We start from the raw sequence: 19,193 nt of genomic DNA on the forward strand, positions 1-19,193 counted from the left end.
ATGGACTCTTATTTTGATATTCTGGTTTGTTTCCTTTAGTTCCTGTTTCCCTGCACTGTTTAGTTTCCTTGATTACTGATACATACTTTTTTGTTTGTTTGTTTGTTTGTTTGTTTTCTTGGTTACGTGTTATCATCTATGCCAGTTCTCGTTTGTGGATTATGTTGGTTTGCTATTCTCCTACGTTTCTACTACAATTCCCTGAGAGTTAAGGTACAATATGTAAAATATTTGGATTTTGGAAACTAATCATGTTATATAGTTCAACACAGTAAGTTTTGGTGTTTAAATCTTGTTTTCTTGATTTACAGCTAGTACCATGTTTTACCATGCCTAATATCGACCTAGCTTACTGCAGTGCATAACAAGTGTCTCATAGCAGCTGCCGAGCGAACGCACAGAGTAGCACTATAACAACTTTCAACACACAAATGTATCTAATATCATAAAACAGCGCTGCTTTACCCCACATATGAATGACTGAAATAAGCGGAAGCAGCGACTGCGGCATAATAAAAGCTCCACTGCTCTCGAGCCATGTGTCGCGCTCGTCTCTCATTAGCAATCGTTCCAGCGGCCTCGTTTCTGCTCGCACAGCACTAGGCCCTGCTCTGCTTCATACTACAGTACAGTTAATAATCCCATCCATGAACATGATTTCTGCCCGAGTCCCGTCCCGATTCTTTTCTACCGGCTGTAGACGTGACGACAACACATCCCATGATTCCACGAAATCAAGGCGTCATCTAACTATGCCTTTGTTTTGAATAAGCAACCTCTAGCGGCGAAAATTTACATATTGTAGCTTTACTGATTCAGAATAAAGACTGTTTGTTTTGTTTACTCCTTGTTTCATTCATGCGTGCTGCACACTAATCCCTGACAATAATAAATAAGAAATGATCCTTGAGCACCAAATCAGCATATTATAATGATTTCTGAAGGTTTATGTGACACTGAAGACTTAAGTAATGGCTGTTGAAAATTCAGCTTTGCCATCACAGGAAAAAATGACATTTTAAAATATATTAAAATAGAAAACAGTTTTAAATTGAAATAATATATAACAATATCACTGTTTTACTGTATTTTTGATCAAACAATTTTAGTGTACATAGATAGAACTTTATCTAATAATGATAAATTAAGAGTGAAAGTTTGCCTTCTGAAACTGGTGTGACCTTGAGTGACAATAACAGCAATAATACATTTTCGGTAATGGGGATCAGACCTATGCATGTTAAGGGCTGTTGTCTTACCGACTTTCTGTTGAGCTTTAGTTCAAGGACTGACACCCTGTAGAAAACGCATTGTTCCATTAATGACGGCAAGCCTTGCAGTAAATTAGCCCCAAACAATAATAATGCCACCACCATGTTTTACAGTTGGGATGAGGTTCATATTATTGAATGCAGTATTTTGGTTTTCCCCAAATGTAATGCTTCTCATTTAAACCGAAAGTTATATTTAGGATTCATCTGTCCACAAGACATTCTTCCAATAGTCTTCTGGCTCACAGTCTCAAATTTTAGATGGGTAGCAATATTCTTCTTGGAGAATGTTTACTCAATGTTGGATTCATAAACACTAATCTTAGATAAATGTAAGAGAGGCCACAGGTCCTTAGATGTTGCCATGGGGTTCTTTCTACAGTATAAGATTTTCTCTTTCTCCTGGAGTTATATTTGTTAGATAACCACTCCTAGGTAAAGTAACATTGTAGCTGAGCTTCTTCCACTTTTATATTGTAAAAAATATGTACTGTAATCTGTTTGGTGAAAAAAAATAGGTTTGCAACCTTTTCCAGCCTGGGAAGCATCAATAATGATTTTTTGGATCAATAATGATTTTTTTTTTTTTTGCATTTTTTTTGGAAGTTGACCAAGAAATGAGAGTTCAATTTAAAATGAACAGACCAATGAGGTTTGCTCAAGGAAGTAAAGTTGAGCTGCCATTGACACTATTTGATGATTTCTTTGTATGTGCGTTGATCAATGTTTATATGTAAATAAAAGCCTAAATTAAATCTGTTCATTACAGAACACGATCGTGCCTCTTCAGAAGATTTAAACAGCTTGATTTATATGCATTACTTTTACCATCTCTTTATGAAATTTTCGAAGCTTGAAAGTTATGGTGGAATGGACTTTGAATTGAGGGTAAGAAATCACTCAGGTTTCATTAAAAATATTTTCATTTGTGTTTTGAAGATGAACTAATTACCTTATTCCAATGACCTTTTTAAATATCTGATAATTCTGAAGGTTCACATACTTGTATGTTGTGACAAATTTTAACATTTTATATAGGATTTAGAATAAGATCTGATCACAATGGAGATCAAATGTTTGCAGCAATATGGAGAATTCATAAACTTTCTAGCTCCACTGAAAATAATGATGAAATTCTCTTGATAATATTTTTTGGGTGAACTAATGCATTAAAATAGGTTTGAAAAAGGCATTTGTTTATTTCTTTCTCTAGGAATGACAGCAGCATAGTGGAACTGAGGAAGAGAGGAACATCAAGCTTTAAAGATGCTATTTAAAGCAGAAACAGAACAAAATGGAGCTGTACTCAAGCGCACAGGGTGATAAATTAAAGATTTAATGGGAACCAATGAACAGATGAAAACTGCAGCAGTCTTTTGTTTGAGAAGGTGAGTTTATATTGGTCCTTTAATTTATTATCCTGAGAAGACGTTACAACAATACAACTCTGCTCTCTGCAGTACTGGCCAATTTGTTGTACTGAAGCAATTAGAAGACAATGTAAGATCTCTTGTGTCTTTCTATATCATTAATTTTCTAAAACATATTCTAACACATTTAGTTTGTTGTACGGCTCAAGTCTCCTATACAATCTAATGGGTCTAATACTGTAAGGTCAAATAACTGTAAGAATTAGCATTGAAAAAATATTGAGTCAATGAACAGGGCTGGTGTTACAAAACAGTGACATTTTAAAGGCACTTCAGATGACTAAATGGCATTTAATGTATATGACTAAAGCTTTTAGTTAAATATATTCTACTAAGATAATTAAAAATGTATTTTAAATATTAATTAAAGATGATTCACTGACTTTGACAAACTTTGAGTGTTAAACAGGAATCTCTTAATTGGGAAAAATGGATACAACAGTGACCCTCAGAGGCAGCGTTGGCACATGACCATTTATGGTGACATTCCTGTATATTTAAACTTCTAAGGAAATAATAAAGTGCTTCAGCATGTATCTAACAGGGAATGACTGATGAACAATAATGAACACATTTATTCATATTCAGTCAGTAACTCCAACAGGTGTGTATTTCATAAGAGTGAAAGAGAACCTGTACACATGACCATTTCTCTTTCTCCTCATCTCTCCACCTCCTGTATTCAACTAATTGGTCTGTATGATTATCCTTCCCCCATGTGCATATTTAAGCTTGCAGGGAGAGCAGTGTCATAATTATCAAGAGGCTTCTGTCATAATAAAGAAATTTGATATCCCATTATTACCCTAACTCTAACTGCAGCACATGCAGCTAACATCAGCTCACACTCACCTTTACGATCGTATTTTTTTGAAATGAGTAAAGCTTATTGCAGACACTCTGTTGCAGATGATCCCAAGAAAGAGTCCTTTCTACTCTCATCAGGAGCGGAGGCCCAAACCTGGAGAGAGAAAACGCAAGTCAAAAGTCAGTGATAAACCAATTTTGAGATGTATTTAGTTTTCCCTGCATCGTCTAAGTCTAAGATGATCTGACATATATATATATATATATGATCTGTATATATATGATCTATATATATATATATGATCTGACATATATATATATTATATATATATACACACATATATACATATACATACATACATACATACATACACACACACACACACACACACACACACACACACACACACACACACACACACACACACACACAGGTGCTGGTCATATAATTAGAATATCATCAAAAAGTTGATTTATTTCACTAATTCCATTCAAAAAGTGAAACTTGTATATTATATTCATTCATTACACACAGACTGATATATTTCAAATGTTTATTTCTTTTAATTTTGATGATTATAACTGACAACTAAGGAAAATCCCAAATTCAGTATCTCAGAAAATTAGAATATTGTGAAAAGGTTCAATATTGAAGACACCTGGTGCCACACTCTAATCAGCTAATTAACTCAAAACACCTGCAAAGGCCTTTAAATGGTCTCTCAGTCTAGTTCTGTAGGCTACACAATCATGGGGAAGACTGCTGACTTGGCAGTTGTCCAAAAGACGACCATTGACACCTTGCACAAGGAGGGCAAGACACAAAAGGTCATTGCAAAAGAGGCTGGCTGTTCACAGAGCTCTGTGTCCAAGCACATTAACAGAGAGGCGAAGGGAAGGAAAAGATGTGGTAGAAAAAAAGTGTACAAGCAATAGGGATAACCGCACCCTGGAGAGGATTGTGAAACAAAACCCATTCAAAAATGTGGGGGAGATTCACAAAGAGTGGACTACAGCTGGAGTCAGTGCTTCAAGAACCACTACGCACAGATGTATGCAAAACATGGGTTTCAGCTGTTGCATTCCTTGTGTCAAGCCACTCTTGAACAACAGACAGCGTCAGAAGCGTCTTGCCTGGGCTAAAGACAAAAAGGACTGGACTGCTGCTGAGTGGTCCAAAGTTATGTTCTCTGATGAAAGTAAATTTTGCATTTCCTTTGGAAATCAGGGTCCCAGAGTCTGGAGGAAGAGAGGAGAGCACGCAATCCACGTTGCTTGAGGTCCAGTGTAAAGTTTCCACAGTCAGTGATGGTTTGGGGTGCCATGTCATCTGCTGGTGTTGGTCCACTGTGTTTTCTGAAGTCCAAGGTCACCGCAGCCGTATACCAGGAAGTTTTAGAGCACTTCATGTTTCCTGCTGCTGACCAACTTTTTGGAGATGCAGATTTCATTTTCCAACAGGACTTGGCACCTGCACACAGTGCCAAAGCTACCAGTACCTGGTTTAAGGACCATGGTATCCCTGTTCATAATTGGCCAGCAAACTCGCCTGACCTTAACCCCATAGAAAATCTATGGGGTATTGTGAAGAGGAAGATGCGATATGCCAGACCCAACAATGCAGAAGAGCTGAAGGCCACTATCAGAGCAACCTGGGCTCTTATAACACCTGAGCAGTGCCACAGACTGATCGACTCCATGCCACGCCACATTGCTGCAGTAATTCAGGCAAAAGGAGCCCCAACTAAGTATTGAGTGCTGTACATGCTCATACTTTAAGGCTTCATTTTTGGGTGAACTAACCCTTTAAGACCATCACTTTCTGTCTGAATGGACAGTTATTGGCCAGAACAAGTAGCAGTGTGGTTTGTCATTTAGTCTGGCTAGCAAAACTGCTGCACCACACACAAAAATTTCCCAAGAACTCTGACAAAATAGTCACTTCCCCAGTAATCAGATATTACAGGTAGTCCCGCCCCTAACTGGTGACATTAGTTGAGTCAGAAGCTGACACTTCAGACTGCTCAAGCAAACAGAGCAATGTTTTGAAAGTGCTACAGAGCCAAAGCACTCACCCTCTTTGGGGAAAATCAACCTACGAATGGATTTTTTTTATTTTTTTTGGAGCCGTCTCTGCACATTAAGTTAGGACAGGATCAAATTAACATTGCAAAAGTTACACAATTCACCATTAAAACACCCTCTCACATTGAAAATATTAACCTACTTTTTGATATAACTCTTATATTTTGTTGCAATCATTGAATCAGAGAGAAAACTTCTCAAATGTGGGCCAGAGGCTGGAGGCATCTGCCATTAAGGTGCAGTACACAAACACTTCCTCGTTCTCTCCCTCTCTCCCCTCTTCTTTGGGCCCTAAAATGTCATCTTGACATTTGTAGGTGTTCCAGGGGAATACCCGTCATCTGTTTTCACCCATTGCCCTGTGTCCACGGGTGAGAGAGCGAGACTGTTTGCGGCTTTGATTGACAGCTGGAGGTTAGTGACAAAGACTATGCCAGATGCAGCACTCCCCAGAGTCCAGCCAATCAGTGCAGCTATAGTTGGAGCATGTAAGATGAATCCTGTGCTGCAGTTTACTTACTTGGATTATTGATTATGACAGCACTTACTGATCTGACTTTTATAAATTAATGTCTTTGTGCATCTAGAATGTCTCTTGTACCAGTAGGTCTGAAATAAATTTCCAATGAATCACTTGACTCGTAGAACAGCACGTTTGGGATATTGGATCTTTAAAATGATAAATATACATGGATTTTAAATGGTCTTTTAATCACATGATAATGTGTCTGCAGGAACAAACAACTATAGCAAATGACTGAATGCTGCAGCCTTACACAAATCTGCTTCACATTTTGTTTTATATATTGCAAATACTTAATATAATATGAAATAAATGAATTACATTTTTCAAATTAAATGAACCCTTTAATGCATAAATTATGATAACCACAGTCAGGATTTGAAGAGTTCCATTGCAAAAACCTCTGACATCTTTTCATTTAAATGAGCTTATTTTACCAGGCTCCTATGTTTAGGTTCAGTAATTTCACGTTAATGGCAATGAAAAGGTTATTAGTCAGTTATTGAAATGCCTTATTTTCATAAATGTCACTTTAGTCAATTCATTGGTATTTAACAAATTTGACTGTCTTTTGCTGCAAAACCAGCTAAGTCTGTGTGTGTTTTTTTTTCGCAAAAACCTCTAAGTCCACCTCTTTGGAGAACAAGACATAGTAAAACGTCCATTTCTGTAATTTTTACAGCAGCAAAAGGAACACTGTTGTGTTTACTTGCTACTCGAGAAATCCTGTCATTGCCACTGTAACAATGGACAAAACATGATAAAAACTTGCAGCTCGCTCAGCAACTGAAAGCCGGCTCATGCACACACAGTCATTCATCTTGAAATCATATGATTCGATTTGCGTCTCCGATTGGTTCTTCTGTGGACTTAGAGGCTTTTGCTCACAAAGGGAAGTGGCGTTTAGCGGTTTCTGCAAACGAACCGGGATTTCTGAATGGGCTGATGCTGGGATTTAGCAGATTTAGCTAAAGTATTTGATGAATGTATACTATGTGCTGAGAGCATTCACTCAATATCATTACCTCATTTTTGACAGAGGTGGCATTTAGCGGCTTTTGCATCTGAACTCTTAATTTATTTCCTATGTGTTTTTTATTGCTCTTGGGCCATGAAAAACAAGATTTGAACTTCAATTATTGCAACTGTAATTGATTTTGTTCCCGTTCGACCAGCAAACAGAGAAGAACTTCATATAAGTTGAATGTCATGTCTTTGATATCAGAACATGAGGACATGATTCCATCAAAGATCTCTACAACCGGTGAAGGTACAACTCTGTGGAAACCCAACTCAGACTATATAGAAAATGCTCACGCTCCCTCCAGTCTACCAGAGTACGTCGATTTACCCTTATTAGCTGATAATTCTGATTATGTTCAAAATTGACGATTTAGATCTCCTCTCTGAGAAAATCCCAATTTGGTGTTCAATTGGCAAAAAAGGTTGGGAAACCCTTAGAGGGTTCCTTCTGTAACATTAGGTTTAAGATGTAATGCTTTAGTCACCTTGTAGCTTGTTGGCCAGATCCAGCAACATTGCAGAGTAACAGGAGGATCTTTGAAGAACCACCCTGATTCAAGAATTCTGATGATAACGTCCCTGAGGGTGGTAACCTGTGACCTTCGTGCTCTGCAGTGTATGGGGAGGAAGGGAGGGAGTGATGGAACCCTACAAAAGATAAAAAACAAACAAGCATTGAACATTATAAGTACTGCAAAATAAGAGTGTATAATTATAAATTATTAGAATATGTATTATCATAAAGTGTTCAGTGATAAAAGGAGAACTTTGTACATTGTGCCTTCAAAACTTGATAAAGATAAAAAGGAAGGTCAGTTATGTTTCATCCATTTACAGTGAGTTAAAGGGGCATTTACCCTACAATTCCATAGCATTAAGTTTTACATTTTTATTTTTAATTGTTTGCATTTACTCTGCTCTGTGCCATGCCTAACAATGGCTGTTATAAAATCACTGTAAAGCACAGCTTCTTGGGGCTTATTGCTTTCATATGTACTGACACTGAATATGTAAACGTACAATATGTGGTCAATATGCTCTTGGTCATGTCAATATATGACTTCTCAATGACCCATTTTTGCAGCTCAATTTCTATAAGTGGTCTGAATGTAAAGTGGTGGGCGGGAGTGTTGTGACCGTTATATAGCTCTTACTCGTGTTTTCTATATGTTGTGTCTTGTGTATCAGGATGTGTAGACACTAAGTAGCATTTGAAACATGGATACATGTATCATTTTATTCCTGCATCAGTCTTATAACTTCTCTTTGGTTTCCTTGGTGACTGCTGGCATGCTCTGATCTTTCACTTAAACTTAAATCAGAAGTAGATGTTTGATCCTGCATTGTGATTAAAAGCCAACAATGCAGGACAACACACGCACGCAAATGAAATGTCCTAATATTTCATGTTATGTTGTAATACCCGTGTAATACCCATGTCATTATACAAATTTGTGTCCACAAATCACAAAAACATGCGCACACACACACACAAAATGAAATATGTGTTTTGTGTGACATCATCAGATTCTCATCAGTGATGGGTGTCCAAAACATAAAAACATAAAGGGCTCAAATCATACTGTATATTATTTTGTCATTTAAAGACTTTTATATTGTTACAACAATCCTTTTGATCAATTTAATGCATTAATTCAAAAACTTTTGAATGGCAGTATATATTTAAGCTTGCAAAACACTAAAATAAACATTAAATAGCACATTTTTGTGATTAGCCTTTCATTTCATGTAATATGTCGGACAGAACTCTTATGCTTGTAGACTGTTCCTAGACATTAGAATATGAACAGTTACATAGACGAATACTTGACAGACACCAAATAAGCTCTGGATAAATATTGGCTCTCCTTAGCAATCCAATGAGATAACATGTTGCAAGTGCTTATGTACAGTATCTTCCTTTCATGGCAGGATGGAAGTGTTTCTCTCTCACTCTCTGATTTGCTTTCTATCGCACACTCACAGCAGGCCTTACTCGTCAGAGTCTCATTTGAGGGCCAGCTGGAGCAGATTGAAGAGGGGAACTGTGAGCTTGTGAGAGCCATAATTAAACTTGGCCCTCACTGACACACACATACACACACATTTCACACTTTCACAGACACAAACACAAACACACTAAGACCAACCCGCAGCTTGAATGCCTTTCCAGAACAATGCAGTTCTTTTGGATAATGACAGAATTCTTCAGTTCAGTCATGGTTTTATTTTAAGGCCAAAAGAGGAGCCAATAGACACTCTTAACAGTGCTGGTTAGTTGTAGGTTGTTAGTTGTTAGCTGTAACTGATTGTATGTAATCTGGATTACGTAACCAGATTCCAAAACAAAACATTTGCATGATTGCAGTTCTCGGATGTCGGGTAACAGTCACATAGTCACGTCTTTTTGTGTTTTACTTTGATTGTTTTTATTTTAGAATTATTTTATTTGGACATTTTTATGATTTAATTAATTATTAGATTTATCCATTTACGAACCCCCTGCAATTCCTTCAACACCAGTTTTGGAAATCCTGATGTACAGTAATGTAATGTTTAATGCTCTTCATTTTGTTGATAACAAAAACAGCAATATATTTTATTTATCTTTGCACTTTTATATCAATATGGTACATGATTATCCTATTCAAATCAATGTGATAAATGGGTTAGGTCAAAAGTAGTCTAGAAGTAATCAAAAAGTAGTCTGATTATATTACCTTAAATCTGTAATGTAATGGATTACATTATTCTTAACTTTTGTTATGTAATTTGAAATAACATACTACAATTTGTAAGTAATCTATCAACCACTGGCTCTTAATAAGGTAATTGCCTTTAATCACAGCAGTTTTCCTTTGTTACCTTACTCAGTACCATGTCTCACTATATAGTGCAATACTTTGAAGATGAGAACAGATTTGACATTACTTTGTTATAGGAGTCATGTGTTCCACTGTGCCTTTAAAAGACTATTCCTGGTTCAATACAAGTTAAAGGGATAGTTCACCCAAAATTGAATATTCTGTCATCATTTACTCACCCTCAAATTGTTGTTCCAAACCTGTATAAATTTCTTTCTTCTACTGAACACAAAAGAAGGTATTTTGAAGAATATGGGTAACCAAACAGTTGATGGACCCCATTGACTTCCATAGTATGGGGAAACAATACTATGGAAGTCAATGGGGCCCATCAACCATTTGGTTACCGACATTCTTCAAAATATCTTTTGTGTTCAGCAAAAGAAAGACATTCATACAGGTTTGGAACAACTTGAGGGTGAGTAAATGATGACAGAATTTTCATTTTTGGGTAAACTATCTCTTTAAATTACTTGTACCATAACGTTAATTAAAGGGGTGGTTGATTATGATTTCACTTTTTTAAACTTTAGTTATTGTGTAATGTTGCTGTTTGAGCATAAACAACATCTGCAAAGTTACTATGATCAAAGTTCAAAGCAAAAGGAATATTTTCTTTTTTAAAAAATGGCTTTTTAAGGACTACAACAAACAGCTGGTAGGGACTACAAGCTTCTTCCTGGGTTGATGACATCACAAACCCAAAAATTTACATAAACCCTTACATAGGGGTTGAGGCCATGTTGGGCTGCTTTAAGCCGGGTACACACTGTGCGATTTATAATAGTCCTTTACGATGGTTGCTTGTCAGACTGTACGAACATGATCCTCATGTCACACTGTGGGATCTCAGCTGTCATTTATGTCAGACTGTAAGACAGTCAAGACACGTTAAAAACGGACGTGCGCATGACAACTTGTCCAGAGTTTTACATCATCAACCCAAACACGTTCGGTGACTGTGAGCTGCATTACACGCGGGACTGAAATGGTGGCTAACAAAGAAATCTCTAGCGTTAATTTTGATCACGGCAAGACAATTTGACGTTCGTCGTAGGAGAAGTCACACAGCAGGACTGTGCGCCAAATCTTCTGACACTGCCAGAATTTCGTCAGAGGTAAAATTTGATCGCAACGGTCATTAACCGGCGGTCTGGGAGCATGTCAAACTAGCGATCAAAGACTACAGATTTTAGGCTAGGATTATAGGAATCTTTTAGGATTTGCAAAATTTGTCTCAGACGACCAAATCGTGGCCAAAATCGCACAGTGTGAACCAGCCTTTAGAGAAGAGGAAGAGTTGTTGTAGTAGAGCACATTTAGGAGTCTGCTTAAGCTGTCGCATCCATCTTTTCACATTTATTGCAATGCAGTATGTAACACAAATGCAATAGCAAGATGACAACATAAGTTATAACCGTAATTAAACTAAACTACACTTGTTCTATCTTCATGCAGCATATATTCTCTGGCCTTGTAGGCATCTTACAACAGTTCCCACATAGCGATTTATAGATTATCATGACAGAATGACTTGCAGATAGTTAACTCCACATCCGCTACATAAATTCAACAACTAACCATTCAGAAATGTCCTGTTGCATTCTACATGTCACTTCTTCTTGAGTCTCTCCATCACTGTCTGAGTCTGGTTTGAACATAAAAGGCTTAATCATTTTTCAGTGCGTGTCTGCGTGAGGTCAAAGAACTTATACTGACAAGAAGTGAAACTCAATAGAACGTTCCATTGCAAGACCAGCGCCCAACAACAGCCCTACGCTTCCGCCATTTTGGGGTGAAAGCGACTCACAGTCCACTAGTTTCTCCGGCAATATCAGCTGCTTTGTTAAAAAAAAAAAAAAAAAAAAAAAAAACGTACATTACAGCTGAAATCCAACCTGATGATGATGATGACAGCACAGAATAAAATACTATCACTAGTGATCATCTAATAACATTTTAACAGTTTATTTTACAGATTTTGTGTTTAGCTAAGTCTTCCACTTTTTTCATAAAACCTTTGCTCTCTAGAAACCCAGTCAGTTTGGGTTAAAATTCTTTTAAGTTCAAGTATTAGCATTATAAACACTGAATTAATACCAACATATGAAATTAAATTAAGGACATGCATCAGAAAAATTGGGAATGTAGGACAATAAATATATAACAGCTTGACAGTAAACTGTTTTTGCAGTGTTGTCTTATATTAATGTCTGTTAAAGCAAGACTATGTAAACAAAAAAACAAAGCCGCTGCGTCCAAAAGTGGGAATTATGGGATAACAGACACAGCAATGCATCATGTTTTATAAGATCATGTTTGTAGCGTAATCCAGGGGAAAACGTATATATATTTCAGACGTAGTGGAGTAATTTACTCCACTTTAATCCCCTGGATCACGCTACAAACATGATGATCTTAACTTTATTAATTATTAATTTACTAATAATTGTAAATATGTAAAGTTGCATAAAATGGAAATACTCAAAGTAGGCTAACTACGTTACCTCAGATGTGTACGTTAATGGTTGGATTCCACAACTGATAATATAAAACATACACAGGCTTAGACAATACAACATTTACTGTATAGGGGTCATAAAATTTACTGAATTTGAGAAATTGTCTATTCCGTTCCTGATTTGGCTGTGAGATTTGCCGATTTTGTTTGTGTAAAATGTGATGGATTCTATTGTCCAGTTGGCATTTTCACCCCAAAATGGCTGCCACGCTCCCAAAGAGTTTCGCCTCCTGGGTTCTATGCTCTTTGGTGAGGTAATGCTAACACAAGCTGTTGAAGCTTCACCTGCTTCTTGAAAGGGGGCCGGGAGCAGCAGCTCATTTGTATTTAAAAGGGACACACAAAACGGCGCGTTTTTGCTCACCCTTAAAAAGTGACAAGTGTAACATGCTATAAAAAATTATCTGTGGGGTATTTTAAGCTAAAATTTCACATACACACTCTGGGGACATCAGAGACTTAGGCCCTGTCCCAAATGGCACACTTCATGTGCACTTTTGGTCTTGTGGACTTACAATGGCCGCTGGGTGACCGTAGGGTGTCCCATTCGTCATTTAAGCTTAAAGAAGAGTGCTCGTGAGCGCCCCTATGTGACCTCGATGTGCACTTCTGCTGAGCCTGCAACTCTGTGAGCTACGCAGAGGACTTCTACCCAGCAGTCAAAGCGGCATTATGTCGTGAAAGTGCGGACTCAGAGGAAGACCGTGAGGGTTTAGGGTGCCAATTGGGACAGGGCCTTATTTTACATCTTGTAAAAAGGGGCATTATAGGACCCCTTTAATTTTGAATCGTTTACAAGATTAACTTGTATTTAACCTGGACTATGACAGAACAGCTCTGAGAAAAATGACGACTCTAATAAATTACTAATATCTAATGTTGCTATTAAAGTGGCAGTAAAAGAGCAGTCCATGCAGAATGAATTCTTCACTGGTCTGGGCTAGAGAGTCCAGACAATCCCAGGCAAATCTGCAAGAGCATTGCACTCAAGTGGAGTGTGTATTTGCTCAGTTACACATGACCTCACCAAACCTCTATCAACTTAAGCTTCAGAGAGACCCAGATGTAAGCTGATCTAAGAACAGTTCAGACAGATGACCTTCTAACCTGATCTGTCGATCACATCTCCTCAAGGGAGGGAATCTGGTATAAGCACTGGAAAAGAGGGCAAAGATATTGTACCTGCTACCAAATGTGAGCTACTATAGACTGTAAAAATATTTGTTAATTTTTACAGGGGAAACAAAAAAAAAAAAAAGATGTAAAAAATGCTACAGTAAAAAAACAGTTAATTGGTTAACTGTAAGTTACCTTAACAAATTTATTCAATGCAGGTAAAACTATGAATTACTGGACAATTTACAGTGAAAAACAGTAGAGTAGTTCCTGTGTGACATCACATATGATTATATTGAAATGTAGTTTTGTTTCTTCTTATTTTCGTAGCCAGTAATGTATATTAAGGTGTTTTGTTATTATTGTTTATTGCATTATTGTAGTCATGTGTTTTACCCTGATGGTGTTTTGTCTGTGTGTATGACATCCCGTAATACATGAAAAAAATGTAGGGTGAATTTCTGATGTTTTTTAATTGTGAATTTAACAGGATTTTTTTTTTTTTTTTTTTTTACAGTGCAGATTGTACTGAACACTGCTACAGTTTCTTTTATTAAAACAGGAGGTCAACATCTGAAAAGAGATGATAATAATAATGAATTATTAATACAAGATAATAATTAAACAGAAATATTAGAATCAACAATGGTAACTACATGGCAAAAAAAATATTTCCTGATATTTTTGTAAAAAAATATTTATAATCTCTTTAAACAAGATTAATTTACTTAATACTGCATGTGTCACGTCTTGTTTTGGATATTATGGTTTATGTTCATGTTTCATGTTTTATTTTCAAGTTCATGCTTTGTTTCAATGCTTTGTTTATGTTTGCGGTGTGCTCCCTGTTGTCATGTGATTCCCTTGCCCTCATGTGATCATGTCATGTGCTTCCCCAGTCTCATGTGTTTTCTCATTGGTTGATTTAGTCATGTGGTTTATCAGTTCTGTTTTGTGATTGGTTCATTGTCTTGATTGTTCACAGGTGTTCCTTGTTTGTCATTAGTCTCTCTGTATATATATATAGCCCTCATGTTTCATTGTTCTCTTGTCTAGCTTTGTTCCCTGTAAACCTCTGTTTGGTGAGTTCATGTTTTAGTCAAGTCAAGTTGTTTTTGTATTTTGTTCACATTTATGTTAAATAAATACTGCACTTGGGTTCTCACTACGCTCGCCTTCATTGGACTCTTTACAGCATAAGATATTAAGACATGATTTTATAGAATGTATCTTGAAAAAGTGAAAAATATGCATATTCTTATATCTTACTACTTTTTTTTTTTTTTAATGCAATGTTGCTTTTCATCTCAAAGTATTTTCTTTTAAGGATTTTATATATATTCTTTTATATATCCTTGGGAATCGAACCTGTGACCTTGGTGTTGCTATCAACAGGCCCTACTCTTTGAACTACAGGACATCTGTTCTGTCATTGTTTTATTTTAAGGCCATATGAAGAGCCAACAGACTCTTAATAAGTTATTTCAATCACAGCAGTTTTTCTCTCGCAATGCTCTTTGCTTAAGTTCATATCGTCACTGTCGGGCGGAAACCTTGTATCTCCAAAAAACGCTACTTTTTAGGAATTGGGGGAAAAAAAAAAAAAAAAAAAAAAATTAACACACCATTGTCAAAGTTAATATAGTGGCTTTATACATTGTCAGACACTTGCATGTGGTATTATAATATTAACATTTCACCAAAATCAAGCTCAAATGGAGTTACTAGGTTTTTGACCAGCGAATTTAGGAGAATTTCATACATACGTTTTAATTAGAACGGCCGATGCAGTAAGTGTTTTTATCAACTTACAGGTTATAAAGTTTACTGTAGCTATTTGGGTTTACTGTTGACATGTGTGCTGTATTTATTCAAATGACCAGCTCTTTATATACCCTTGCACTGCAAACAAGCAGGGACGGTCCAAACTACGTGCAGCACTTCCTTCACGATAGAGGAGGGTGCAGTTATGGGGCCCTTTTAGATGAGAGGAGATGAGACTCTGACTGGTTTATTGCATGTTACACCCAAAACACACCCAGTACTCATTAAGAGAATAAGGACAAGCCGTTTAGACCATGCTCCAGGGTGCGCCGACCATTTTTCCCATCATTAAACTAGCAAAAGTGGATTCGGACACACCCTAAATGCACTTCCGGCAAGTGCTTTAGACCATGTGCTTAGATCGTTAAAATAAGGTCCATGAGGTTTGATTGACAGTTTGAGGATCTAATGGAGTGACGAGGTTTAGTCACAAGCTCTTATGAATAATTCTCATTTAGCATATTGTTCTCATTTAGCAATGATATGCTAACAAAATGACTACTACAATGTAGAGGTATTACATCACATAGTATTACTATGTATGTATACACTATCCTAATTTGTATACTACTTTGTAATTCTTTTATAAAGTTCAGTTCAAAATACACCAATTTTAATGTGAACAAAAAGCTGTGACATAATTGCAGAGTGACAGAAGAGAGCGACCCACATTTTAATGCAGATCGGTAACTGTCACCTGTAATGAGGCAGAGTCATGACAAACTGTCTCTGAAGCTTTCGCTGCAGTAGTAGCAGCAGCATGTGTATAAAACATGCCTTCAAGCAAAGTCAGCAAATAGTTATTTATAATAATTTAAAGTTTCTCATAGCTTGATGAACACTCTTAATATACTGCACATTGTAAAAGAAATGAGGCCCATGACAAAGCTGGGCAGCACTTGTTTTCTGATAGATGAGCTATAATTACTATCTATCTGTAAGATAACTTGTTTTAGAACCAAGTGAAAAGCACATTAGCACATGGCAATTGGAAAAAGGGATAATCCATAGGCTTAAAACATTCAGAAGTGAAATAAGTACAAGTGTTCAAGTTTTAATGATAATACACTTTTGCAACTGGACCAAACGAAATGTTCTCAAAAAAAAAAAAAAAAAAAAAAAAAAAATGGGTCAGGTGAAAATACTGTCTACATGCCTTAATACATCAACACACATTACTGCTTATTTTAAAATGGCCTCCAGTCAGGCCAAGTAGACGAAGATTTATCCTTTGATCTTTGGTTCTGCCCAAGGTTACTTACTAACTCTATTTTACGGTACTTTTTCTTGTAACCATGGGCTTGGTCATTGAAGGTCTAGCTCTAATACCCCTTAAACTCTTTTCAGGCAATTACTGTTGTACAAAGTGTTATACAAAAACATTTTAAAATAATTTACTTCAATTGAACTTGCAGATGGATCCCTTCATTATCCTATTTGTTGCAGAAGGTTATACCACAATAAAAGTTTATTTAGAAAAAAGAAAGCTGCATACAGATAAGAACAAGGACAGACACTCTAATTCCCAATCCATTTGTCTTTCTTTGCAGTAATCCCAGTGTTGTTATTTTTCATCAGATGGAATATCAATTTCTAAATGTAACACAAGCACAAGCAAGTTCATTTCTCAATAAAAAAAAGCCTTGGCAGACACCCAGCACAGCCTCATCTAATTGGAAATGACCCAAGAAAAAAATATATTTCATTACAGCAGAAAAGGCCAAATCAGAGAGAAGAAAGGCGACATCTTAGATCTACAGTATATGAGCCTGATTTGCTTTACACTTCATTAAACTTCTAATTCAGTATTTTCAATATTAGCCATATTTAAAATTTATACTGTAGGCTATATGATATTTCATCATGTCATGAGTAATTTACAATATTATACTGATGCTACCTACATGATGATAACTGTGGCTGCTGTGATCAGCAATGCAATTAAGATGGATAATATGCAAAGAGCTAAAATATACTCATTAGCCAACCGCTGATAGCCAGATGAGCAGCAAGTAAAATGTTTTGACAGAACCATGTGAACCTTGTATAATATACTGATATTATGAGTTGTTCCACAACCTCTCATGTGAATACATATATTCACATGCAGTATTAATAATGTTATTTGTTGTTTTTCCCCATTTTACATTTATTTTAATGATGTAAAATCACATGAGAAGATCATCATTGAATGTCCACTTGTATTTCAACCTGTACTTCAAATCTTAAAAGCACAATATGTAAGATTTTTGGATTAAAATATTCAAAAAACACTAGAACAGTGTTATATATTTTGTTGACTTGTGTACTTAGGGTTAGGGTTAGGGTTATACATTATCCCAAATGTTTCTAAGAATGTTTAAATCCAGAGAAATAAGCAATTTTAACCAGGACACAGACCGTGACTGTGCATCGCCTATCAATGACATCATACCCACGTTATCCTATATAGTTTCCGGTTTTATTTTGTAGAAACCATGGAAACACCAAAGACGCTTTAATATATTATTTGACAGGTGAGTAGCCGTTTGGATGGATACATTCATCGACAGAAAACTAATCATGTTATATAACTCAACGCAGTAAGTCTTATTGTTTAAATCTCGTTTTCTTGATTTACAGAGAAGACCATGTTTTACTATGCCTAATATCGATCTAGCTTACTGCAGTGTGCATTAAGCGTCTCATAGTAGCCTCAGAGCGAACACAGAGTAGCACTATAACAACTTTCAACACACAAATGCATCTAATATGATAAAACAGCGCTGCTTTACCCCACATATGCTTGACTGGAAGAAGCGGAAGCGGCGAGACGTGTGTCGCGCTCATCTCTCATCATCACTCCAGCAGCCTTGTTTCTGCTCGCACAGCACTAGGCCCTGCTCTGCTTCATATAATCTCATCCATGAATATGATTTCTGCCCAAGTCCAGTCCCGATTCTTTTCCACCAGCTGTAGACGTGAAGACAACACCTCCCATGCTTCCGCGAGATCAAGGCGTCATCAAGCTACGCCTTTGTTTAGAATAAGCAACCTCTAGTGGCGAAAATTTACATAGTGTGCCTTTAAGTGTACTTAAAGTACACTTTCTTGCCCATGTTTTTTTTTTTTTTTTATGTTATTAAAAACCACCTTTTAATAAAAAGTGCACTTTGTAATAATATCAAAAGTTTTACTTTAAAGTACACTTAATCACTAACTTTTAATAATGTTTTGTCATGCTTGAAAGTCCACTTATTTGATGTGTTGACTAGCATAATAAAGCACATGTAAATAAGGCTAGTTGTAATTCTAACTGTAGTGTGGTATTCAATATTAAAGTTGATATGTTTTTAAATTGCAACAGCCTCATTGCAAATATGTAATTACAAATATATTTAAATACATGACATACAAGTTTCAATATAATTACATTAAAGTATATTTTAGTTTACATAAATGCTTGTCACTACAGTCGACAGTACATTTTAACTATACTATTATTATTATTATTATTATTTATTTTTTTTAAAGTATACTAAAGTGTCTTCTTTTTCACAAAGGATGTCACATCAGTAGCTAGAAAAGGTTGTTTTATTCTACATGGAACAAGTCGCCCCTCATGGGGGCAGCCATGTTGAGATCACAAGACCAGCTGTGTTAATTTTTTGCCTCCACTTTTGACCACCTTATAGGCACAATTTGCTTTGTCATCAATCTTCAACCATCCACCTGACAGCCATATTACAA

At 36.4% G+C, this 19,193-nt stretch overlaps 1 protein-coding gene across 1 annotated transcript in view; it reads right to left on the minus strand.

Moving 5' to 3' along the window:
- usp43a (ubiquitin specific peptidase 43a) overlaps positions 1-19,193 on the minus strand; it is a 104,809-nt gene that overhangs the window by 25,905 nt on the left and 59,711 nt on the right. Inside the window, exons 7-8 of the mRNA XM_051896579.1 lie at positions 7,625-7,787; positions 3,554-3,662 (exon numbers count right to left, since the gene is read on the minus strand). Of these exons, the coding sequence (XP_051752539.1) occupies positions 3,554-3,662; positions 7,625-7,787 (272 nt within the window). The remainder of the gene's footprint in view (positions 1-3,553; positions 3,663-7,624; positions 7,788-19,193) is intronic.

Source organism: Ctenopharyngodon idella, chromosome 6, assembly GCF_019924925.1.
Source record: "Ctenopharyngodon idella isolate HZGC_01 chromosome 6, HZGC01, whole genome shotgun sequence".
Lineage (NCBI taxonomy): Eukaryota > Metazoa > Chordata > Actinopteri > Cypriniformes > Xenocyprididae > Ctenopharyngodon > Ctenopharyngodon idella.